General features: G+C 37.5%; 1 protein-coding gene across 1 annotated transcript in view; it reads left to right on the top strand.

Moving 5' to 3' along the window:
- trabd2a (TraB domain containing 2A) overlaps positions 1-26,584 on the top strand; it is a 121,564-nt gene extending 94,980 nt beyond the window's left edge. Inside the window, exons 5-7 of the mRNA XM_022668810.2 lie at positions 4,893-4,983; positions 13,757-14,005; positions 24,815-26,584. Coding sequence (XP_022524531.2) covers positions 4,893-4,983; positions 13,757-14,005; positions 24,815-25,010 — 536 coding nt within the window. The 3' untranslated portion in view covers positions 25,011-26,584. The remainder of the gene's footprint in view (positions 1-4,892; positions 4,984-13,756; positions 14,006-24,814) is intronic.
- The last annotated feature ends 1,268 nt before the right edge of the window (positions 26,585-27,852 follow it).

Genomic DNA, 27,852 nt, shown 5'->3' on the forward strand with positions numbered 1-27,852 from the left:
AACAGAGCCCAGGAGGCAGAAAATACGTCAGACTCTTACTTTGTGTGTATAAGCTTTTAGTAAGGTCAAAATTTTTGCTGTTTAAAACCCCACCTCATCCTGAACTCCAAAAGTACTGGATGGAGCTTCATACAACAAATTAGAATGGTGGTGGTGGAAAAGGAAAAGGAGGCAAAACTGTAATCCTAATGATAGTCAATCAATCAGCTAATGAATTATATTAGTATAATATTCAATAATTGAGTAATCATATTTCAACCATTTCTATATGTTTTTTTCTATATCTTTTTACAATAAAAAATATATATTTTTAAGCTTTTTTTGCCCAGTCCTACTAAAAGCTCCTAAAGATTTCAATATTTGCTTATCTATAATAGCACTAACTTCTCTAGACACACATCATCACAGTGCGCTCTGCTCCAGGGTGAAGAGCTGAGAGCCAGGTTGTGGCCTGTGTGGTGTGGGTCAGTCAACAGGACAGCAGAGCTGTAATAGTGCTGCAAATATTAGTGTGTGTTTGAGAAATAGAGAGAGAGAGAGAGAGAGAGAGAGAGAGAGGAGAGAAAGTGAGAGAGAGAAGGAGAGAGAAAATAAGGGGTATGGAGCAAGAGAGAGTAAGAGAGAGAGAGAGGAGGAGGAGAGAGAGTGAGAGAGATGAGAAAGAATAGTGAGACGGTAGAGAGAAAATAGGAGAGAGAGAGAGAGGAGGAGAGTGTGAGAGAGATAAGAAAGAATAGTGAGATGGTGGAGAGAGAATAGGGCAAGAAAGGTAGGGAGAGAAAAAAGGAAGGATAAAGAGAGAGAGTGTGAGAGAGAGAGACTGAAAGAGAGAGAGAGAGATAGTGAGCAAGACAGAGAGAAGAAGTAATGGAAAAGTGGAAGTGAGAAGAAGTGAGAGAAGAAAGGATAGAAAGAGAGAGACTGAAAGAGAGAGAGAGATAGTGAGCAAGACAGAGAGACGAAGTAATGGAAAAGTGTAAGTGAGAAGAAGTGAGAGATGATAGGATAGGGAGAGAGAGACTGAGAGAGAGAGAGACAGAGAGAAGTAATGGAAAAGTGTAAGTGAGAAGAAGTGAGAGATGATAGGATAGGGAGAGAGAGACTGAGAGAGAGAGAGAGACAGAGAGAAGAAGTAATGGAAAAGTGTAAGTGAGAAGAAGTGAGAGAAGAAAGGATAGGGAGAGAGAGAGACTGAAAGAGAGAGAGAGACAGTGAGCAAGACAGAGAGAAGAAGTAATGGAAAAGTGGAAGTGAGAAGAAGTGAGAGAAGAAAGGATAGGGAGAGAGAGAGACTGAAAGAGAGAGAGAGACAGAGAGAAGAAGTAATGGAAAAGTGTAAGTGAGAAGAAGTGAGAGAAGAAAGGATAGGGAGAGAGAGACTGAAAGAGAGAGAGAGACAGTGAGCAAGACAGAGAGAAGAAGTAATGGAAAAGTGGAAGTGAGAAGAAGTGAGAGAAGAAAGGATAGAAAGAGAGAGACTGAAAGAGAGAGAGAGATATAGTGAGCAAGACAAAGAAGATAAGTAATGGGAAATTGTAAGTGATAAGAAGTGAGAAAAGAAAGGATAGGGAGAGAGAGACTGAAAGAGAGAGAGAGATAGTGAGCAAGATAGAGAGAAGAAGTAATGGAAAAGTGTAAGTGAGAAGAAGTGAGAGAAGAAAGGATAGGGAGAGAGTAGAGAGAGAAAGCGGGAGACAGTGGAAAAGAGAGAGAGACTGAAAAAGAGAGTAGAAGAAAGATAAGGAAGCATATTGAGAGAATGAAGAGCAAGAGAAAGACAGAGAGAGAGAGAAGAAGTGAGAGAAAGTTTTGTTGGGTAAATCCAGTGGTCTGTATGGCCTGTGTTAAGGCCCCCCCGGTTGCTCCACAAGGTGAAGTGATGCATTGTGGGTTCAGGTTGCCGTGTGGAGGGGTCTCCACTCCCTCCTTCTCCACACAAAGGAAAGGGGGCTGCTTTGTTCAGAGCAGATCAGCCGTGCATCTCAGCGCCATGAAAACAAAAGCCCAGTCTTTCATCCGGCCTGCCGACTGACCCACGCAAACCGGGCCACAGCCGGGCCCTCAGAACCGTCCCCGTACAGAGCCTGCAGACTGCAGCCGGGGCCACAGCGGCCCTTCTGCTCAGAGATGATTTAGCTTCAGAGCTTTGTAGAGCTTTGTAAACAGCTTTCTCTGCTTATTATTAAACCAGCAGTTATTTCCCTCAGGGATTAGGCTGGTGTTTATTATTCAGATAAATTGACTTGTCTGAGTGTATTATTCATTCTTCTGCTCCTCTTTCTAATGTCCATATGTGCACACGCTAGTTATTTAAGGTGTAGCAATTAAACACTCCATCTACATAGGGCTGCAACGATTAGTCGATATAATCGACAATTTTGATTTTAAATTTGACTACAAATTTCATTGTCGACTAATCGTTAATTCGTAAAAATACTGCATTATATATACAAAGTGCTGGGGACAGAAGGGCGATGGGAGATGGGTAAATGGCTCACTCACACAGTTTAAAAGTTTAAACACAGTTTCCAAAAGTGCCCAAACACAACAGATTACATATTTACTTACTACATTTACTACTTCCCATGTTTAAACTAAGTATAGACATTTGAATGCCTTTTAAACCTCATGTTCAGCTGTTTTTATTGTTTTTAGAGATGCAGGACATGGCAGAAATAATTGTTGACTAATCGAAAAAAGAACATGCTGAAAATGGGTATTAACAAAAGAGTATATTCTGCTTTTGATGGAGTAACTGTCTTTACTTCTTCATTAGATCCTGAAGCATTGCTGCAAGGATTTGATTGCATTAATGAGGTTGAGATGTTTCTTATCCTCAACTCCCCAAAGACTCAGCCCAAAAGTACTAGAAGTACTTGCAGCTGTATCTCATTATTTGTTTGTTTTCTATTTTGTAAGACAGACATTTAGTTAATTTTTCATCGATTAGTTTGGTGTAGTTCAGTCACATGACAAGCAGAGCAGGCTAGCTAGTAGATTAACCTCCTGAGACTCTGACTTTTGCATGGCGTGCATTAAAATTTTCCGTAGCTATTTCTGATTAGAGGGACCTACATTAACCCTTTGTAAAATGATTCTTGCCATTTGGGTCTTTCTACAGTAAGTAAATATTCTAGTTTCAAACATAAAAAATTGGAGAGAATTTTTACCTGGCGCATGTTTTGGTCTAGACTGGCTGTAGAAACTTTTGACTGAGATTCCCACTATCTTGTTTTTAATCAATTGAGTGTAATGTTGTCATGTGACCACTAGATGTACGGGCAGTGTCTCTATATGAGGCCAGTATCTCAGCGTTTAAAAAATTAGGTATCATGGTGCAGAGAGGAAGAATGTAATGAACACATATGAGGACACAGGGTCTCAAGAGCTTAACAAGCTAGTTCCATTATTAATAAGAGTCTGAGTGAATTAATATGGTTGTTCTGTATTATTCATTTTACACATAATAAATGGTTAAAAACAGGGTCTTTGACAACAAAAGACCTAAAGCTGGATCTAAAAGCCACTGTATTTCTGACAGTAAGCCGAGAAATTAAGCATAAATCTGAACAAAAAAAATACAGCAGCGAGTACCTATTACTAGCACTTCACGTGCGCAGAAACGGAAAGCTATGAAGCTGATTGATTTGCTGTATTTGGTTTTAAACAGCAAAAATATTTGCAAAAGGCTGGGAACCCCTGTTCTAGAAAACACAGTTTTATTACCCATAACACACTCCTGTTTATCTGAGTTCTGAGTTATTTTGACTAGGACTAGGGATGCATCGTAATTAAAATTCTGGACACCAAATATCAATATTTTGCAGTATTGATATTGTATTATATTGATACAGTATTGATACTGTGCAAACACAGTATTTTCCAGGTATTTTATTCATTTTGACACATTTTCTACCATTGAAGTTTGTTGTTTCTGTCCCCAACAGAATTAGCAGATTTTTCAAAAATGAAATTTGGAGTTGACAAATGTTTAAAATCAACATTGTCAATACTGTAGACCAATCACTGCAACCACTGTAACCTAAATTAACCTAAATAAAAGCAAAAAAACAAAGAAAACACTTTCTATGTTTGTCTAAATAATTTTGGTTGCCAAATATTCAGTGCATGCCTAGTATGGACTTTTTCAAACTGTGAGTGCAGTAGCATATCTGTGTCAACAATGCGTGCCATTGAAAGTAGCTAAATGTAGCATTCACAGAAGGAGTGTCCACAAATTTGTGGACATATTTTGGACATATTTTTTAATAAATGAATGTCTCCATTCATTATATTGAGTAATGTCTAATAATGTCTTTACTTGTGTCTAATTAACTAATTAATAATTAGTTAAGACATTAATGAACCATATAATGATATTTATTACTGTCCTAAGCACTATGATGAACGATATCAACCTGAGGTATTGAATATTAACTATAAAAGTGAATTTTCTGCGTTCTCTGCAGTATGACCGGATTTGGCTAAAAAGGACACAAAGCTTACTCCATACTATAGCTGGAATTGTAGGGAATCTCCCATGGACAGGTAGGCTGAAGGGCTTTGGGTGTTATTTACCTGCTCCATTGTATCCAGGAGAATCGGAGGCTAGAGCCAGCTCTGACTGTGGCGCCCATGTCAAACACTCACTTCCTGTACAGTGACAAGCACAAACGTGTGTTTATTCAGGCTGGTTGTTAAGGCCGGGATTGTGAAATATTGAGCCAATGTGTGTCATCGCTCATGCACTGTATCCAGTTACGCAGGGGAATAGAGGACGTGCCAGGGCCGCCTTGTGCACTTTAGGCTATTTGTGTGTGAGTTTGTGTGTGTGTTGGAGTTCTTGAGTACGGAAAAGAAGAAAACTGACCAGGACAGTGTTTGTATTGCAGGTCACTTCTTGGGGAACAACACAGTGATTGATGTTCTGAGGAGCGAAGGCTATGAGGTGGAGCACACACCGGCCGGACAGCCCATTTACAGGTAATAATGAGATACCGCTCGGCTCATACACACACTCACGCACACACTCTCACACTTTCAGAGCTCCACCACCACCACAAGGTGCTCTAAAGACACTGTATGCTTTTCAATTGCCTATGGGTTTCTTTTAATGTAAGTTATATTCTCCAGAAAAGCACCTATTACTGACCTCCACTTACAGCGCTCCAGGGCTAAAAACAAATGTTCCTGAAGTTCGCCCTTTTGTACAACTCTTTGTTTCGCGTTTGGCTTTTGTTCCAAGTCCCAATCCTAAACTCACTGCAGTGGGAGTATGCTGTTTCAAACATGCTGTGCTCTTATGTTTTCCAGCACAACGTTTTCCGCTACATACATTTTCCAATTAAGGAAATGTCATGAAATCTGACTACATAACATTAAAAGCATCTAGAGACCACAGAAAGACTTTACACTGAGAAAGGCAGACAATATTTTGACGAACAAACGAATGCATCAGCCAAATGATCTCACGTAAGCTCATGTTACTATCGTAGTCCTGTACAGATTGTATCCATAAGATGAAAAATAGACGGTTCCAAGCATTATAAGTACAATTGAACTCGCTACAAACTCTGCTGAGTCCAGATGCCGTGTTTGTTAGCATCACAGGTCCAACCCTGCTGATTCCAACTGTTAGCATCACAGCTAATATGCTCCAACCACCCTATTGAGCCCAGCTGTTAGCATACTGGCTATCTGACTCGAACCCTACTAAGCCAAACTTTTAGTGCAGTGGCTAACCCACTCCAACCTTACCAAGCCCAAGGCTCCAACACTACTGAGCCTGGCTGTTAGCATTGTGGGTAACCTAGTTTGTGTAAAGGTAATAAACTGATTAAATTGAGTTTACAGAGCACGATGTGCACTTTATTTCATTGGATTCCTTGATGGTATTATTTTTATTAGTAGGAGGGAGGGTGAATGTGGGCCTGTCACCACTGCTGAAACATATATTATAGAAAAACGATGCAACAGTATGAGCAGCATTGATACTATTTTGTTGAGCTTCTATGTTAGTGTTTTTTCATGGAGAGGAATTAGTGCCAAGTAGGGGTGGGCGATATGGCTCTAAAATAATATCACGATATTTCAGGGTATGATAACGATGTTACTGGCGATATAGGAAAACTAAAATAATTAATTAATTTCAGGATTATAGTATAATAGAATAATCATAATGTGGCAAAATAAATAATATAGCATAAAATAATATAATGCAGCAAATAATATTGCAGAATATTTAGTGCATGCATATAAACTGCAAACTGAAACAATTATACATTAAATACACCTAAAGCTTCACAGTAAATAATAGACTACTTTTAAGACAGAACAGCCCTATTATCACGATATGGATTTTTAATATCATGATATTTCTGTGTCACGATATATTGTATACGATATAATATTGCCCACCCCTAGTGCCAAATTGAAAAACACTATCATGGAAAAAAGGAAATGCAATCCACAAGATGCATTACTTTTCCTCACTAACATGCAGAATACATGTCAGAATTTATATATTAAATTCAAAACCACTATTATATTACATTTCACTGCACTTGATCGCTTTATTGAAAAAAAATAAACAAGAATTTACATTTTTAAAATCAAATGCATGATTATATGCAATCCTGTGCATTGTGATTTGCTTTTGAATATTCACAGTGCCACACAGTGGAATACAATGCAATTGAGCTGATCGCATTTTAAGGAATTTCTGTGCAATTTTCACACAATTCAGTAATTTAAAATTGGAAAATATTAATTCTTGTGTATTGTTTTTCAATAAAGAGATCAAGTGCAGTGAAATGTAATGTAATGGTGGTTTTGCATTTCATTTTGGCGCTTGTTCTGCGTGTTAGTTTGGGAATACAATGCATTTTTTCATGGTAGTTTTTACTTTTCAATTTGTCACTTATTCATCTTCATAGTTTTTAGCCAATTAAATCTGTACAGAATATCCAGAGCACTGCATCTTCCTCTTGTTACAGCGGTAATGCACAAAGAATGAGGTGGAGAAAAGAGGGCAGCCACACTTATGCCACAAATTTAATTTATAAATCTAGTCCTGTGAAATTTCCAGGCATATTTCATCCCTGTAAAAAAGGTGTAAGCTTACATGTGCCACTACATTGCTAGCTGGCGCCCGAAGGCCTGCGAGTTTGTTTATTTATTTTCTCCTCCCTCTCCGTCCTCGCCGACTGGATATCAAATGGAAATCATTTTTGCGAGCAAGTGTGCGCTGATGTTGATGCGATTTCATCCCGCAGGCCCGAAACAGATGTTGAGTTATGTTCAGGCTCGCCTGAAGAACGTTTGGCCTGTGAATAATTGAAAAATTTGCCTGATAATAAGCCCCTTTTTGTTTTTCCGCGGTTGTCCACATCTCCGTCCGTCATCAAAGACGAGCTCAGAGCTGGATCCACCGATTACTCGCTGAACCGGCTTGGCTCGAGTCGACCAGTCAGCAAGTCAACCGCCAAATGTTTAAAGGCAGCAGCGAACTGTAATCCGCTAATCACCTAATTGCGCCATTTGGACCTGCGATGGTGGAGATACGGCTGCATAAATAAACCGCGTGTCAGGGTGGCAGTATTTATAGAGTGAGATCAGAGTCCTGGGCCTGAGTTTAACTTCTTTAAAGAGTCTTTATAGCCAACAGTTCACGTTTTTTAGTTTTTCAAAGCAAGACATATAGACATTTACAGATACAGATCTGTGAAAAAATATTTGTCTTTTTACAGATTTTTACATTTTTCAGATGATCAAATACATTTCAATACCAGACAAAGATAATATGAGTAAATATAAAAAGCAAATAAGTGTTTAAAAAATTATTTATTTGATTTATTAAAGGAAAAAAGCTATTTAAACCAACCTGCCCCTATGTGAGAAAGTTGAAAATTGACCCCTAAACCTAATAACAACCTATTTTCCCAAAATTATTGGAGATAATCAGGTTGTTTGTTGGTAAATGTGAGCTGTGTTTTTTGCCTTGGTATTTTCTAATAGATACCATTTTTACCCAGTTTCTTTATTATTGTTGAATTATTACGATTGACCTTAAAGAGACAGTCCCAAACAATAGCTCTCACCATGGTTCACCATGGAGTCACAAAGCTTTTCCAGACTGATAGATCTCACTTATTCTTGCATTTCTTCAGATCAGGGCATACTGAGTTGCTTTTTGAGATCTTTTATCTTCTTCATGTATTAAGAAAGGTTGTATTTAAGGGATTTTTAATTCCACAGGTCTGGCAGTAATCAGGGCTGGGTGTGTCTAGTAAAATATAACTCATCGTTCACAGCGTGAACGTGCAGGTCAGTATACCCTACTGAGACGGGCAAAGCGCTGCGCTGTTAATATACAAAAGCGCCAAAGTCAGATGCACCTGACTCTTAAATAGAATGACAAGTGACACACTGATTTATTTCATGTTATGCCCAAAACACACCTATGATTATTTAGGATAATTAGTACATGCCTTTTCGTGGGTTTTGAGCTATCAAAGATGGATCTAGGGCACCAACATGCCCTAGATCCAGCTGCACGATACGCAACCCATCAGTCATCATTAACATATCTGTTAATAATGTTATTTATTTACACAGCAATCATAATGTGGTGTATACTAACATATTAAATGACTAAACAGGCTGATTACGTATTATTTCATTAGATATGTTAATGCTGACTTGCTGACTGATATAAAAGACAAAGGAAGATCAGCATCCAGAAAAACCTGAGGTTTTGGAGTATAAATGAATGTGGAATTATTATTTGGTGAATGGCAGCTCACTGTTGCCAATTAAAAGTGTTCCAACTAAGTATTTACAACCATTAATAAACTGCTCTATAAACTATTTATGAACCTTTTATGACATAGTCTTCATTTAAAGTGGTACAGAAATCTGTAACAGGTCAAATACTTGTTCACAGCACTATATATATATATATATATATATATATATATATATATATATATATATATATATATATATATATACAGTACTGTGCAAAAGTTTTAGGCACCAAAGCAAATTATACTAATCCATTTATCTCAGCATTATGAGTGTTTTAACCTGAAAAAAGCATCACATATGATTTGAACAGATGCAAAAAAACATACATACAGTAAAACATAACAAGGAATTCTCATTTTTAACTAAATATGTTATATCCTGTGAGCCTGTGAAGCTGTAGAACAAAGTGTAGTTCCAGATTTCTCCTGGATGCTCCTCAGTCAGCATGTGTATCTGTTCAGTTCCATCAGCAGCTCACCTGATTTACCAATTTACCAAACCAGTTGTTGATTAATATGATGAGAACTAGAAATAACTCTATTAAACTCAGATGAGGAGACATTAGGAGATATTTTAAGGAAAACAGGGCTGTAAAAGGTCTGCTTTTTGTAAAATTGCTGTTTGTATTTATTGTAAGGCTGAGTTAGTGTTTTACTGAGCTAATAAACACTTACTGCACATATAAGAAGCTTTTCCTTTTACTGAAATTCCCACAGGTGCCTAAAACAGTTACATAGTACTGTATATACATTTCTATTAATCTCTTTAATAGTTACACTAGTTTAATACGCCGCTCTGAACTGTCTCTAACATGTTAGGTGTTTAATATTCGTATGAGCTATTGTCCCTCCTGAAACAGTCCCTGTGAGCTCAGGTTCAGGGCAGCAGTCTCTCTCTCTCTCTCTCTCTCTCTCTCTCGCTCTCTCTCTCGCTCTCTGACTGGATGAAAATGCCTCCTTGTGGGCAGAGGGTACAGACCAGCAAGTCCATGCTTGCCTGAATAGGCCGGTCCACATAATCAACTGCAGAGGGTCCCCAGGGTCTCCAGTGCTGAGCCAGAATGGAGCCATTGTGCACAGCGCTCGCAATAACTCCTTTACAAAGCTTTCACAACCTGAAACGTGCTGCTTGATTTTAGAGCAGGGGAATAAAGGGCAGACTGTGAGGGACGGAGGTCGTTAAACATCACTACTAACTGTTTTTACTGTAAATCTTACAGATCTAACAGCAGCTGATGCATCTATTAGCAGGTAACTTTAATATTCTGTGTTGAACAGATGCTGGAAAGAAGGCAGAAGGACAGGGATGGATGCTCATTGTGAGCTGTGTTACATATATAGACAAAAATATTGGGACACCTGCTTGATTACTGTTTCTTCCAAAATCAATGGCATTAAAATGGATTAACCCTTGTGTGGTGTTCATTTTCATTTTTCATCAAATGATACTAACACAATATTTTTTCTAACTCAAACTCATTGGCATTGGCTCATTTTTTTGTGAAAAACATATATCAAATCACATTTTTGATAAACACACACTGTACACCCCACCCCCCACACACACACACGCACATTTATATTACATACAGTATGTTTGGCCAAGGGCTAATAAACATTGCTTCGTTTGTAAATTTGAAACTACACAAATTTTCTACTCATATCTTGAGTTTAATTCATTTTCTTTTACATTTTATTAAAAAACTAATAAAAAAGAGTAGCACTTTTTGAAAGAAATGTAACATAAGAAAGGTAAAGGGCAAATATTAACCATCTAAGCTGTTTATATTGCTTGCAAGTTAGGTAAAGCAAGCATGTGTAAAGCATTTTAATATAAAATTGCTTAATTTTTCTGAATTAAATACAAGTAACAAAGTAAACGAGTAACAAAAATATGAACACCACACAAGGGTTAAAAAATATTTTCTGAGCATTGGAACTGTGAGGATTTGATCTCATTTAGCAGCAAGAGCTAACAGATGGTTGGAAGTTAATAAATGAATAATTCTAAATCTGTTCTTCTACTTAAATTATTACACCTATTTTGTGTTATCTACCAGTTCCAAAACTGGTGAGCCTGAAAACTTGTAACTACCACCCCCAAGCTTAACAGTTGATACAGTGTTTGTGGGATATTACACATGGACACAATGTGGACATTGGTATGTCCATGTGGTATTTGTCCACATTGTGGACACCTGCCAAGACACCTGCTTATTCCTAGTTTCTTCTAAAATCATGTAAATTCAAAAATAATGTAAAATAAAAAAAAAAAAAAAAAAAAAAAAAAATATATATATATATATATATATATATATATATATATATATATATATATATATATATATATATAAACAGAGTAGCCAAACACTTTGATGCATCACACTGAGGTGTTTGAAGTAATTTTCAAAATGTAGTGATTCAATTTCAGATATGTGCTTTATTTGTTAAAGAAGCGACTATGTTAAAATGTGCCTCTATGTTGTTGGAACAACACTTTTCGTTCCCCTGAAAGAGTGATGTCATTAAGTACGCAGCTGTTCCAATAACACAATAAAAGTCCTGCGTCTTCCTGTCCTCGAGAGTTGAAGTATAGGAGTCCAAACTTCTGTACTCCGTATTGAGGAAAGGCCTATATTTTTCTTTTAATTGAATCTTTAAAATTTTCTCCATTCAAAATGCTGTTTATTCTGAAACTAGGTTTTAAAAAAAAACATACAGTATATTAAGGTTGTCACAATGTCCTTCTTATACGCGATGTCCAGCTCTATCTGCCGTATCTCGTTTCTCACTCCTCCCTCTGAGCGACAGGTTTAGTGCACCCGGCTACAGACCCTAACTCACACAATAAAGCCGCTGTTACACACTGGAAATAAAGTTTACAACAAGGAACAAATAAATCTTAATGTGAAGTCCTTAAAGGTCGTAAAAAGTAGTGGAAGCACTGGGGCGCGATGCTTAAATCTCAGTGTATCATTTAGAGCATGAACCTTCCTTTAAATCTCGGAGGTCGTAAAGCCGTGGAATTTGTGTTTTGGGGAGAATTTGCACGCTCTGCCTCGTTCTCTCTCCCTGCTTCTGGGTGGCTATCTCTGCCTTGTAATCAGATAACGCAATCAGTTCATCTCTCCGTTCTGCTTTCTCCTCCGTTTCATCCCCCCCTCGCTCATCAACACGCGCACAATATGCCTGGAGGCCAGAGAGATTACACACCCGAGAAAAACAATCTTCTCACTTTATCAAACCGTCATACTGCAGAATATGCAGGCAGTGGACAAGGGTGGAGGGCTGTTTCACCTCACCTCTCTCTTTCTCTTTTTTCTCTCTTTTCCTCCCTCTCTTACTCATACACACATTACACACACATATAGTACACACACACACACACATATTTATGAAATGGATGGGTTGCCAGATTGGAGGAGACACTAGAAGCCTGAGGTCCGGAAAGTTCCATTATAAAAATGCACCAGCAAGACGGAGGAGGAGGTTTGGCTTCCCAGCTTATTTGCACCATTGCTGCTATAATAGATTCCTGTAATGTTTCAGACACTATTTGAAGCCACATGTATGTGCGTCATTGAAGACGTCTATCAGAGCCAGATTGAGCTTTCATCAGAAACAGATGCTCCCGTTTTATCTCCAGAAAACCAAGATTCCGCTTCATCAAACCCGCTGCGTAAAAATATACAAACCTCAGAGAATTAAGGCAGTCTTAATGTTTTTAATGGAGAAAATAGATAATACTGTCCGTATTCACACAGCATTGTTGAAAGAGACAGAGAGAAAGAGAGAGAATGTTCTCAGTGTTTCCGCTCAAACTAATAATACTGAAATATATATCTGGTTGGAAACTCAACCGCACTACACTACCATAGTCAAAAGCTTTAGATCACCCCTATTTTTTGCTGCTTTTTTATTTTGTGATCTTAACAATGTCTTTATTGCAGTTTTAACTTCACCTGTCACACCTGAAACTGAGTCTTAGTCCAGTCATGTTAAGCTGAGCTAAAGGCTAAAGCTGTTTCCATGTGGGTCAGCCAGACGTGACTCTTCCTGTAGAAGTTTCCTTCTCCAGTTTCCAAGAGTCTTTTAAAGGTGTAGAAAACAGTACTCACTGAAAATACTTCTACTTCTATTAGTTACAGAGTTCTTTGTGTTTCTCTGTGTGTTTTTATGGTTATTATGATGATGAAAGATAATGAAATTGTGCTGTTTGTGAATGCTGCAGTAGACAATAGACAAAAGTCTTTCATCCATTTCTAAAGCTCAGTCCATTTTCATTGTTAAATACCTTTAGATTCGTTTCCTAAAAAACATGCCTTTTTTTACAATGTACAGTTTTTTGCCGTTTGAAGTTCATTTTTCAATTTGTAAAATAATTTCTTTAAAGTTTACTGCTAACTTTTGTACCATATAAATTCACTAGATTTGGTACCATCCCAGAATATTGTCACCATCCAACCAAAATTCCAAAAATTCCAAAATTTCTTGATAAGGACCAACTTTTTACACTGACTTTCATTGAAAGTTTAGAAGGTTTTTTTCTCTCCTATAAAGTTACTGTTTTACTTGTTTTTCATTGGACAGCAACGATATTTATTCTACCTGAACAGTGTAAATGGCAAAAATAAACAGGGAAAAAGACCTGGGGGTGTTCTAAAACTTTTGACCTGTAGTTTAAGTGACTCTTGCACAAACCCCATCCATTCCACTTCAACTAGTTCCTGTTCAACCAACTCCAATTACACTGGAACATACCATGCCAGTTTTTTCCAGAGATCAATTACACACACTCCCAGATTAAAAAGGATTTCCACAGGAAAATTCCCAGTGATTGCGTAATCAGCTTCAGGACCATGCTTCATTTCTGTTTGGAAAACCCATTCTCTGAAACCTTCTGAAAGCGCTTCTGTCTGTTTCTAATCCTTCTTCATCACCCTCCACAGCGGCCGCAGGTCTAACCCGAACAAGGAGGGCGACGTGTTTGATGCTGAGTCTCAAAATGAAGAGTTTCTGCATGAAGATCGAGAGTGGCGCCCCCTGGAGGAGGAGGATCCTCTACCCCACTTGCTGCTCCCGGACAGCTTGGAGCTGCTGGAGAAGGTGGAGCGCAAGCTGAAGAAGAAACGGCGCAACAAGCAGAAGAAGCAGCGCCACCGGCAGTTCAACGACCTCTGGGTTCGCATGGAGGAAAGGTTGGTTGAGATAAATTACTTTATTATACTCAGTAGTAGTGCTGGACGATATGGCCAAAATTTATATCACGATATATTCCTTAAATTTCGGTCGATACGATATAATTTCGATATTGATATAAATACTTTGAAGGCCTCAGAAAACTGCTAAGAAGCCCTGCAATCCCTGCAGCACTGCGGATTTAAATTATTATATAACTGTGTATTTGCACTTTTTGTATTGCTGGCATCAGATACCCTCATTATATGCACATCTATCTATCTATCTAATGGAAATCTGTACCTACTACTGTCTGAAAATTTTATTTAAGTCTTTGAAACCTCCTTTCACAAAAACTTTAATACTTTAGAAATAAAAGTAGTCAAAATAAATCAATGCTCAATATTATTTGCATATAGCAAAATAATAACATGACATCCCTGTCAAACATAAGCCTATATAACTATTACCAATAAAAATATAAATTACAACAGAGGCAGAACTTCTTATTCTTTGTGAACAAATTTAACAGATTAAAACAAAAGTGTTTCAACTAGGATATAGAATACAAGAAGCCTTTATATACATAAAAGCAACAAGATTTTCCCGTCAAATAAACAAACCTACAGGCTTTATCAACTATGAATAACTTAGTTACAACATAAGCTATAAAAGTGCTTGAGTCAGTATAAGAAAAATTGCTTCAAGAGTTGCTTGAAGTGGTGGAACAGATTAGATGTATTAACATTACCGCTGCTGGTCGGCTGCACTCTCCGGCACAATTTGCAGCAAAGCGGCAAGGGAGCGGACCCGCGGCCGGCCTCGAGGACCCGCGAGCGAGCGAGCGGACCCGCGGCCGGCCTCGAGGACCCGCGAGCGGACCCGCAGCGGCCTTGAGGACCCGCGAGCGGACCCACGGCCGGCCTCGAGGACCCGCGGCCGAGCGAGCGGACCCGCGGCCGGCCTCGAGGACCCGCGAGCGGACCCGCGGCCGGCCTCGAGGACCCGCGAGCGGACCCACGGCCGAGCGAGCGGACCCACGGCCGAGCGAGCGGACCCGCGGCCGGCCTCGAGGACCCACGGCCGAGCGAGCGGACCCGCGGCCGGCCTCGAGGATCCGGGGCCGACCGAACCGAGTCTACCTTAGCCTTGGATCCGCTCGTCCCGGCTCCGTTTGGCTCCAGCGCGAGACATTTTTGCTGCGTAGCGAAGCGGACCCGAGCCTAGCCATTTTAATCTAGCCTTGCCTAGCCTAGCCTGTTTGGCTACGTGCCTGTGTGGTTACGTCATCACGCACTGACGTAGCCCAGCTATGGGGGCTGAATGTGTTGAGCTCTGCGGCGAGCTGACGCCAGTAAAAAACGCCTGTCCGTGATTCTGTAAATAATACATATCGATATACCACAAAACTGATATCACCGTTATTGAAACATTTCTTATCGCGATAAATACCGATATCGAATTATTGTCCAGGCCTACTCAGTAGACACTTTCATGCTTGGAAACATACCGTTTTAGGCAAGTTGTAAGATCCCTGCAGGCACGTAACAGTATTAGACATTACCCTGACATAAAATGTTAGTCATCTGACGTCATGACCAACATTTAACCTGAAATTAATGTACATTGATGTTGGTGGCCTGCTGGGATCAGCAGCTAAAAAAATAGTTTTTGAGTTTTTGCATGTTTTCAAAATGAAAAAAAAAACATCTTAACGTATTTTTCGCACTATAAGGTGCACTGGATTATAAGGCGGATCAATAAACATCTATTTTTTGGTCTATTTTCATACATAAGGCATCCATTAAAGCTAAGTTAAGTAAACAGTAAACAAAACTGTAATTCTTAAAAAAAAAAAAAAACATTTCAGACGAGTCAGACGAGTTTAACGAGTGCTGGATGTTAATCTACACAGATTTCTCTCCTGAAAACTGTTTATTTGGGTGAGTAAAAGCATTAGACACCCGACAGTCCGATATACTCGCCTCTGAACAGCAAAGGAGCTAGCGTGATTAGTGGCTAATCTGTAGCTTGTCTGAAAAATGTCTCTGTTCTGCTCTCCCAGAACTGTCTGGTGGGTTTGTGCTCCCAGTTTAGTTGGGTTGGAGATTTCAGCCCTTAGTTTCTGTGTAGATGATTCTGCTGAAAGCAAAGACCAAGTTAAACCCCTCCATTCTGCTGTTTCAGACGTGCTCTTTATCATAGTGAATCTCATCAACAGACATTTCTTCTCTTTACTTTAGTGGATGGAAGCATTACCTTTTTTCTCTTTTTATATATATTTTCTTGCAAAATGTTTGAAGGTAAACTGCTAGTGTTCTATTGTATCCATCCACATTTGTACAGACAAAAACTATATTTAGGCTGCCATCCCAGGTATAAGGGTACAGTTATTTAAATATTTAGATTGTATCCAGATTGATTTTTTATTTTTAATCTGGTCCAAACCACATTTGGAAGATATTTGACATACATTTGCATTCAGATTTGTCTGGGTGCTTTGGACGCTCAAATTAATTAATTAATGTAAATTAAGTTTACATGCCCCTTCTTATTTAATATTTTATCAAAGTAGCATCTTTTTCTTTAATGCCAAATTTGCCCACTCTTGTCTAATTCTCTCAGCTGGCTTTATTAGGTAGAACCTGAAATGATTTTTTTTCCCAAACACCCAAATCTGATCTTACCATGTGCAGATAGTTATTTTAATAAATAAATAAAGCTAAGTAAACAAAACTGTAATTCTTAAAAAAAAAAAAAAAAATCTTTAAAGTCAAACGAGCGCTGGATGTTAATCTACACAGATTTTTCTCCGGAAAACTTTTTATTTGGGTGAGTAATGCACTTCCGTTTATTCACAGTAAGCTTAGATTTCCAGATTTCAATGTACAGGCCGATAGTACTTAACTCTAAATGACAAAAGAGCTAGTAAGCTTGGCATGCTTAGCGGCTAATGCTAATATTGCTTAAGAACTAAACTGAAACTTCTGTATAACGCTGCACTTCAGCAGAGTGGCTTTACTGCTCCTTAATACCTGACTGGTAGAATTCATACATAAGGAGCACTGGATTATAAGGCCCACTGATGATTTTTGGGAAAATTAAAGGATTATGAGTGCACCTTATAGTACAAAATATACAGTAATCAGATGAACATAACCCAAGACTCCAGAAGTGTATTAGATTCAGGAGCTCTCACCTGTCTTTCTTCTCTCAGTTGTTCTGGGTGATGATCTCCACTGTCTATGGTCAGGCTTTGACAGAAATTAGCAGAACATCTAACAAAACAGTTTCATTTGACTGAATCCAATGTTCTACAGGAAGCATAGCACGTATCATCTTCAGACCTTCAGCTTTCAGGATGTTTGTTATTTTGGGTAACAAGCGAACAGGTTTCTGGAAATCCTCCAGCTGAAATTTCAGAGTTTCCTTCCTTTTGACCGTCCTAGACTTCATTAGCAAGTGACACAATCTCAGTCCACTATCAGGTTCCAGCTTCCAGGTGTGAGGACTTTTCCTCCCGCAGGGTCGGTGTTGTGAGCGGGGTTGTGTAGCGCGGTGCGGTGTAGAGTGTTGGGGAGCTGGATGGATGGGTGGTGGGTAGCCTGAGGCTGCAGCAGGTTGGTGAAGCGGCGGAAACCGGAAAGGACTGTCTCTCAGGCGGAGGTGATACTTTGTCTGATGCTCCTCGAGGCTACACGAGCTTCACTATCGTGTCTCACAAATACACACAAAAACACACACGGACAAGATAGTGATTCCGTTCCATCTGCTTTCTGAAGCAATGCTTTGTTCCATCGGTAAAGCACGAAGGTTGAACCCTGTATAGGTTCTCTAATAGCTAGAGAGACCACCTAAAAATGATGAGTTTCTTTGATTTTACCAAATTGAAAACCTCTGGAATATAAACAAGAGGAAGATAGATGATCACAAGCCATCAAACCAAACTGAACTGCTTGAATTTTTGCACCAGGAGTGGCATAAAGTTATCCAAAAGCAGTGTGTAAGACTGGTGGAGAAGAACATGCCAATGTGCATGAAAACTGTGACTAAAACCAGGGTTATTCCACCAAATATTAATTTCGCTTTATGAATATGAGCTTGTTTTCTTTGCATTATTTGAGGTTTGAAAGCTCTGCATCTTTTTTTGTTTATTCAGCCATTTCTAATGTTCTGCAAATAAATAATGGTTTAATATAAAAGCTGTGTGTATGGTTGAAGGGGGTTTACTACTTGTAAGTAGAAAACAATGTAAAGGAAACAATAGCTTGTGCATCATTTTAAATTGTGCTGTATGAACAAAAAATCGTAATCAAGAATGACTCTGTGACTCATGTTTCTGAAACAGTTTCATTGATTTTGCTATTTATACGTTTATGTTTGAATAAAATTAACATTGTATTGTCACTTAGAGCATTTATTTGCAAGAAAGATGCAAAGCTTTCAGACCTCAAATAATGCAAGGAAAAAGTTTTCGGAGTTCAGAAATCATTCATATTCAATCAATCATATTTGGTGGAATAACCCTGGTTTTTAATCACAGTTTTCAGGCATCTTGGCATCATGTTCTCCTCCACCAGTCTTACACACTGCTTTTGAATGACTTTATGCCTTCACTCCTGGTGCAAAATTTCAAGCAGTTCAGTTTGGTGGTTTGATGGCTTGTGATCGTCCATCTTCCTCTTGATTATATTTCAGAGGTTTTCAATTTGGTAAAATCATTTTTAAGTTTTTACAATATCACCCAGCTCTAACTGGAGATTAGAATTCCAGGAAGTGGATGTCATTTCACTTTTGGACAAAAAAAGACAATGAAACTAATTATTCGTAATTTTCCTTCATTTCTTGAAGTATAGATCTGTCTAACCTCGACTCACGCCAGACTCTACCAGCACCCAACCCCCCCCCCCCCCCCCCCTCCTCTCTCTGCATGCGTACGCCTGTTTATTGTGCCTGCAGATTTTATAAACTCGTGCATTTCAGATGGTCCACAAACCTGACAGCGCTACGACGGATTATTATAAACATTTAAGCTGGAAACTGTTGACCAAGGTCAGCGCTGAACGCTTGCACATGTTGCTCGATCATCTTGATGCTATAATTTCTTCTGCTTTTTTTTTTTTTTTCTCAGCATATTTATATGGTGAATTCTTCCGAAAGCGTTCGGCCCATCCACCCACCCATTTAAACCCTGTGGTCTGCAGGCGGATGGTGTTAAATAGTGTTTTTTCTCCGTCGTTTCTTTGATGCATGGCCTAATGTTGTCTGTCAGAGGGCATTAAGAGGCTTTCTCTTGAATTCCCTGGCATGATTTTGTGATGGAGGTCAGGCTTAAGTAAACTTTCATTCAGAGTTTTGATTTAAAGATTTTTAAAGGGAAAAATAGAAGAGAAAACATTGGAAAGACACTTAGGGAAAAGTGGAAAATAAGCTTTGAAAGTTTTGGAACTTCTCTGCAGCCAAAGCCAATCAATGCAAAGTAAATATTATTAACTACAAGCATATGTGCCTGATGAAAATTAACGTGCCTGGTTTCCCCCAAATATTCAAGCCTGTTTTGAACTCCCAGCTTGTTTTTTCCCACCTCGAAGATATGAAGGCCTGATAGCTATAAATGGCCACCACTTTATTCCGTCCCCTATTTATTCAATCCTATCATCTAATTCATTTCAAACATCAAACACTAAGAGCACAGGTCCCACTTGTTTGTTTTGCTAATGAAGGCATCAGGATGCACTTTAGAAACAGAACTAAGTTTTTTAGGAGAGTCGCGTCTGCTGGAGCTAATCAGGAGGCAGAGAATGAACCAGTAGAAATGTTTTTACTGGCTGAGGCCCAGCATTAACCAGAGAGAGAGAGATGGAGAGAAGGAAAGGTGGATGGAAAGAAGGTAGAGGGGTGAATGTGGGGGCAAACTGGTGGGGTGAGACTATATAGCAGGAAAAAAAACAACATATACAGCTTTGAAAAATTGTAAGAGACCTGATCTGATCTGATTTTGCTATTTATAGGTTTATGTTTGAATAAAATAAACATACTTGTTTTATTCTATAAACTACTGACAAGATTCATCCCAAATTCCAAATTAAATTATTGTAATAAAGACGTTTAAATTTTAAAGAAAATGAGAAATTAACTAAGTAATTAAAAAGATGCACCTTTAGACCTCAAATAATGCAAAAAATCATTAATTCAAGTTCAAATTCATTTAGAAACAACAATACTAATGTTTAAGAGTTCAGAAATCAATATTTGGTGGAATAACCCTGATTTGTAATCACAGCATTCATGCGCCTTGGTTCTCCTCCACCAGTCTTACACACTGCTTTTGGGTGACCTTATGCCTTATACTCCTGGCCTGAAACGTTCAAGCAGTTCAGCTTTTGATCATCAATCTTTCTCTTGATTCCATTAAAAAAGGGTTCCGTGGGGTTTATCTCTTTTCTGGAGCTGTAGTTTGATTTTATATTAAATATTCATATGACTTATGTCATATTAATGTTTTTTGTCACTTTTTTCACCACCACATCAGTTAAATAAAAACATAAATCTGTTAAAATTGTGAATTCTAATATACTTATTTCAAACCATATCAAGTTTTTAAAAGGAAAAAGTATAATTTTATCATGATATTATGGATTTGATGGAAATATGTCCATACAGTCTTGATTTGTCACAAGAAAGTGATTTTTTGTGTTTCTGATTTTTTTTACATTACAACCAGTTATTTAAACTTTATTTAAACTTGAAATATATTGATTTGTAGAAAAAAGCAAATATTAAGGAGATATAAAACCACTAAAAACTATAAAAACATTATACCATTAACTACATGCTAAATACTGCAGTGATGCTGTTTATGACAGTAAATGACAGTAACTACACTTCTAAAAGTTTAAGTTGAGCTGATTTTTGTGCTCTCTTGCTTGCTGGTTTTAAAGCAGCCCAGTACAGTCTTTCCTGTTCTCTCTCTCTCTCTCTCTCTCTCTTTCCTCAAGCTGGATGTGGTTCTTTGTAAACGTATCCACATCACACTATTATTTCCATGCCTTTTCCTTCCATGCTCTACCTCTCCGCTCAGTGGTTGGAAACACAGCCTGGGTCTGGTGAGGCCAAACCCGACCATGTGTTATACGCCTGATAACCTCAGGACAATGTTTCTGACCACCAGGCCCTATTATTACAAGTTCAAAGTATAAAGTATTTCAGATGGTGAAAGAACTTTTCATTCATTCATATAAAAAGAATAGTTAAAACAGTTTAAAAGACCATAATTGTATTTAATTTAGTTATAGAAAAGGGATTATAGGTAACAACAACAGCAATAACAATACTGATAATAAATATAGCTTTAAGCTACAATATGTGGGGGCTCAAGCACTTATTAAGTTCAAAGTATCCATTAATCAAAATTGCTTACAGATCTGGAGAAATTAAGAGAGCACTTCAGTTTCTGAATTAGTTTCTCTGATTTTGCTATGTATAGCTATATGTTTAAATAAAGTGAAAATTGTTTTTTTATTCTATAAACTGCAAACAACATTTTTCCCAAATTCAAAATAAAAATATTGCCATTTAGAGCATTTATTTGTAGAAAATGAAAAATGGCTGAAAAAAAAGATGCAGAGCTTTCAGACCTCAAATAATGCAAAGAAAACTAGTTTATATTAATAAAGTTTTAGGAGTTCAGAAATCAGTATTTGGTGCAATAACCCTGGTGGTTTTTAATCACAGTTTTTATGAATCTTGGCATTATGTTTTCCTCCACCAGTCATACACACTGATTTTGGTTAACTTTATGCCACTCCTGATGCAAAAATTCAAGAAAATTAAAAAGAAACCCATCATTTTTAAGTGGTCTCATTTTTTTTCCAGAGCTGTATTTATGAAAAGTTTTTCTTTTTATTTTTTTCTTTAATGCCAGACGAGTGATGAGATTAATTTATTCTTCTTGTAGATACATAATTATTGTAAGTAACAATACCAGCAATAACAGTACTGATAATAAATCTAGCTTCAAATGGCAATATTTGGGGCCCAAGCACTCTTTAGTTCAGTGAGACCTAATGAAACAGTATGGGGCCTCCTTTTGCAAACAGAAGATAAAAGATAAGTAGTCTGAGTTTATTGACTCAAAAGGGTCCATATGTTGTGGTTATTGATCAGGGGCCTTCAATTAATGTGTTTTTCAAGTGCTTCACAAATTGACCTTTTGACCTTGGCCAGTTGGGCTCATATCATGTGTCGAAAGGCAGGAGGGATCAACTTCCTGTTGATCAAGCTTCTTCATGTCTGTGAGAGCTCTGGTTTGTTATTGGAGCCCCAATAATGTCTCATTTTCTTTAGCTCCTTTCCTAAACCCAAACAAGTCACTTCAAAACAGTCATGTGATACAATTAAAGTAATGCCAGGCACCAAGTAGGTAGAGTCAGAAGTTTGTAAAAGTTTGGAGACACCTCTTCTCATTCAATATTTTTATTTTTTAACTTAAAAGTGTTAAACAAACCAAAATACTCATTTAGATGCTCTTATCTGGGTGCTGTTAACTTGTGGTTTCTGAGGCTGGTAACTCTGACAAACTTATCCTGTACAAAAGAGGAAACTCTTGCTCTTCCTTTCATGGGCCGTCCTGATGAGAGCCAGTTCATCATAACGTTTTTGATGGTCTTTGCAACTGAACTTAATATTTTCTTGATAAAGTTCTTAAAATATCTCAAATTGACTGACCTTAATTTATTTACTTACCGTATTTTTCGGACTATAAGGCGCACTTAAAAACTTTTAATTTTCACAAAAATTGACAGTGCGTCTTATAATATGGTGCGCCTTTTGTATGGATTTTACTCGTCAGGTTGTAAGGAGCAGTAAACACACACTCCGTGCAGCGTTATAGAGAGTTTCAGTGCTATACAGAGTCCAGAGCCGTGCAGCTCCGAGGCTGAGCAGCAATAGCATTAGCTAGATGCTAACCGCTAAGCTAGCTAGCTTATTCACTGTTCAGAGATCAGTATTATCTAAATTTTACCCGTCAGGTGTAAGGAGCAGTAAACACACACTCCGTGCAGAGCCGTGCCGCTCCGAGGCTGGAGCAGCAATAGCATTAGCTAGATGCTAACCGCTTAGCTAGCTAGCTTTTTCACTGTTCAGAGATCAGTATTTTCTAAATTTAGCACTTTTAATACTGCTGGAGCAGTATTATTAGAGTTAGATGCTAATCGCTAAGCGTTCACCGTTCAGAGGTGAGTTATCGGCCTGTAAGTCTGTGCTGCTTTGCCTGGCTAGCATTAGCTAGATGCTAAGCGCTAACTCTCTCAGAGGTGAGTTTTATCAGCCTGTAATCTGCTTGTTTACCGTGTTAAAACAAGCTACGGGGGACGAATATCTAATATCTCACTGTCTTACCAGAACACGCAGGATTACTCAGTGTAACGCTGTCGTTTAAGTTTGGGTTAACTTTACTAGTTTAGGTGACTAGCTAGCGTGCTAGCGGATAGCTATGCTAACGCTGGTGCAGCAAGCCTTAGTGGACATCTGGAAATCTAAGCTTACTGTAAATAAACTGAAGCACGTTACTCACCCAAATAAACAGTTTTCAGGAGAGGAATCTGTGTAGATTAATATCCAGCACTCGTTTGACTTTGAAATAGCTAGATTTGTATACTGAGACGCTCCACCGGCAAGCGACCACCCCCGGTGGGGGAAGGGAAACATGGCACCACCCCTGTTCACTTTGATATAGGCACCCTTTCTAGTGTCACTTAACGCGCCTTATAATGCGATGCGCCCTATGTATGGAAAAATAGCAGAAAATAGGCGTTCTTTGATAGTGCGTCTTATAATACGGTGCGCCTTATAGTCCGAAAAATACGGTAGTTGAGTAGTTCTTGCTTCTCATAATCTGGATTAGAACATTACTCAAATATTCACTATTCACTGTATACCTGTAACTCCACCTCTTCACTACTTTACAACTGATGCTCTCAAACACTTTATTACGAGACAAGAAATTCAGGTAATTAACTCTTGATGAGTTCAGCACAGCTGTTAACTGAAAGCCTGAATTCTAGGAGACTCTACATCATAAAGCTGACTGAGAAAATCCAGCTAAGATGTTCAAAACTGTCTAATCTAAGCAAGAGGCATTACTTTGAAGAATCTAACATTTTAATCCAGTGCATTTTATGTATGAATTTTATCAGTCAGGTATCAAGAAGCAGTAAACCTACTCCACTAGTGCTGGGAAACTTTGTGAATCTAAGCTTACTGTAAATAAACGGAAGTGCTTTACTCACCCAAATAAACATTTTCAGTAGAGAAATTTGTGTAGATTAGCTTTTAGCACTCGTTTATCTTTAAAAGAAAGTCTTTTTTTAAGAATTACAGTTTTGCTTACTTAATTTAGTTAGCTAATCCCCCACCCACTGCCACCACCCAGCAGTGAGACCTGCTGAATTAGAAGTTCCTTATAGTGTCACTTAAAATGTGCCTTATAATCCGGTGCACCTTATAGTATGAAAAATACGGTAATAGCAAAACATGCCATGCACGCGAAAGAAACACAGAAAGAAAAGTAGAAACAGTAAAAGTAACCACCCGCTTCTAGCTGTTAAACAAACACGCTGTTCTGAAGCTCCTCATAGAGCTGAACTTATCTGATTATCTGATGTTTCTGTTTAACCCACATCCCTGCTATTCTTCTCTATTGTGAGATGATTTGTAAAGGCAGGACGTGTGTGGGTCTCTCAATCTCCACCACAGACAAAACACTGATAAATCCTTCATAACTCAGACCTGATTAACTCTCTCCATCCTCTCTCCTCTCCACACAGCACCACAGTGGAGCCAGCGCCGGCCGTCGTCCGGATCATCAACGGCTACATCACGGTCCAGACTCACCCACACGAGCACGGGAAGCACAGCCACGACAGGACGTTCTCCGGCTCCGCCCCCTTCAGGGGCGTGGCTTCTGTCAGCCTGCTAATTCTGTGGGTTCGAATGATCATGCAGTGGCTGCTTGACCGTTAGACCAGCTGTGTGACATCAGGCTCGACCCCTGGACCTCCTGAACTGCTTAAAAGGACTGGAGAAGGTGCCGAGGTCATCCACTAAAACACTAAACGCCGCGGGCTAATTTATGCCTGTGGGTTTGGTGAAAAACCTTATATAAAAAAGACTGTTAAAGACTGTAAATCTAAACTTTTAAATATATTCTTCAGTTCCTGAAGGATTTGTGCTTCTACACTGCATTATAGTGCAGATTATGTTTTTTTTAATGTAAATATCAAATGTATCATAGATGTAATTTAGAAAAGTGAAGAAAAAAATTATGTTTTTTTGTTTGTTTTTATATATATTTACAGTAAATAAGATTTACTATATTTTTGTGACTAAATCAGGTACTAACAAATGTTTTGTTTTGTTTTGTTCTATTGTTTTTGTCGTGTATTTCATTGTTAACACATTACAATAAGGGCACATCAATTGACATATAGCTTATAGCATCACTTAGTAGTAATAAACATTGTTAAAAATGTTCATTATAGGATGAATACGTCTCAGTAATGAAATGACACTAGTTAAGACTTTGTTTAATTATTACATTAAAACATTAATACATTTTAATACGTTGTAAATAATGTTAATTATCATTAGTGCAATTAAGACATTAAATAAAAAAATGTTGTAATGATTAAAAAATGTCTTAACTTGTTTCAATTAATAATGAGCATATAGAGGTTAAAAGCTGGCAAAAGTTATGAATCTGAATTTTATATATTTAAATCTAATTATGATGTACTTAATTTTTTATTAAACTTTGATTAAAATATTGAATAGGGTAATTCATAAATTAGAATTTTTATATAATGCTATTTTTGTTTTTTTTTACTTAAAATTGTTCCAAATTAATGTTTAAAACATAATACAAATCAGATTCATACATTTAAATCTATTTCTGATTTAATACTCAGAAATACAGTAATAGATTTGAGTAAATTTATATTAATTTTAAGTCTAAAAATCTATAAAAGTTATTTTTAAATGTATATATATATATATATATATTTTTTTTTTTTTTTTTTCATTTTCAACAGCAGATTTCATCACCTAAAATAAAAAAAAAACACGAAAAGCTATTCAAATTGAATAGTATGATTTATGGCATTACATATTTCAGGTTTATTAAAAGCCAAGTGAACATAATTCTAATATAGAAATTGCATAGAAAAAAGCTTCATAAGCTTCAAGTACTGTTAATTAATGTACCCTTATTGTAAAGTGTTAGAATTTCACTTATGGGGGAAAAACAATGGTTTGTTTTATGCTCACTATTGTCAATAAGCCCTAATATGTTTGAATTGTTTTGTATTACATAGAGGTTATTCATTTAATTTATTAAATATATAGCGTTTAGCCTGTTTTAAGTGTGATTATTTTGACAGCTCTTTATGGAATGTGATTGTTTTGACTGGGTCTTTCTGTGCTTTTAAAAGACTCTCTTATCACTGTCATCCATTAGCACGCATTCCAGTCATGTATGTGGCACAAAGTCATGGGATTTGTTTATGCTGTTAAAGAAATAAACTATTTATCTAGTTGAAGGCTCCCGGATGAGGTGCAGATAAGGGTTTAAAAGTGAACTGTGGTGTTTACTGAGCGGATCAGATGACTAAGATCTGAGGCTGTTCACTTCTACAGAAAGGTCACAGTTGTTTTTTGTACAATTCTGGTAAAATATATTTTAGACCCTTTATTTTTGGGGTGGTGGATATTTGTTGGAACTTTAAAGAATGGACCAATGATATTTCTCCAAAATCGCTTGTTATAGGATTATATTATGTTATATATTATGTTATATTATAAGATTAGTATAGGTAAAAACAATAAAACCAGCAATAATGATAATAAGTAGAGCTTCCAGCGGCAATATTCAGGGGCCCAAGCATGTTTTAAATTATTGAGGCCTAATGAACCGTTATATATGGGTCTTTTTTTTTTTTGCAATTTTTTAAATGATAATTACTGAAAGTGTATTTCCTTATGTGGTCCATATGTTATGGTTATTTAATCTTCAAAAAGGTTAAATTTGTCTTCAAAATTCTGGTAAAATATAACAGAACCGTTATTTTGGGGGGGTTATATTTGTTGAGCATTAAAGAATGGACCAATAGAATCTCTCCAAAATAAATACTTCAGAATAATTTTGAAGCTAAGTACATTTTATGTACTTATGTATGCCCATTAAGTTTATTTAATGCTACACCTGTCACAAGAATAATTTTTTAATTGTAAAATAATGTTATTATTACTATTATTATAATATTGAAAATGCTAATAAAATATTCATATTTTTAAAATAAATAAATAAAACGAAAGTAAAATAAAACTGCTCTTTGTAAAGCGTCAATTAACAGGCCCATTCACATTCATGTGCTCTTCTTACTAAGAAGAACGTAATGCAATATATTGATAAGTTTTGACCTAAACTTCATCAGATTTTCCTAAAAGCAGATAAGAAGAACTATTTTAAACTAACGAGAAACAATATTATACATGGTCATTTATTTATTGAGGAAAATGATCCAGTATTACATATCTTGGAGTATGTGGTCTCCATTGTGCAGCAATAAGTACTGCTAAACATTTCTGGTATCTGGAATTTCAGCCCATTCCTCTGTATAAATAAACAGCTTCAGCTCTGTTATGTTGGTGGGTTTCCTCCCATGAACTGTTGCTTCAGCTCCTCCCACAACATTTCTGCTCAAATTGTGGTCAGGACTTTGACTTTGACCCCATTTCAAAACAACATTAACTTTTTTCTTATTTGACTATTTAGTGGTAGAATGACTTGTTAGGGTCGTTGTCTTGG

This window comes from Astyanax mexicanus, chromosome 1, assembly GCF_023375975.1.
Source record: "Astyanax mexicanus isolate ESR-SI-001 chromosome 1, AstMex3_surface, whole genome shotgun sequence".
Lineage (NCBI taxonomy): Eukaryota > Metazoa > Chordata > Actinopteri > Characiformes > Acestrorhamphidae > Astyanax > Astyanax mexicanus.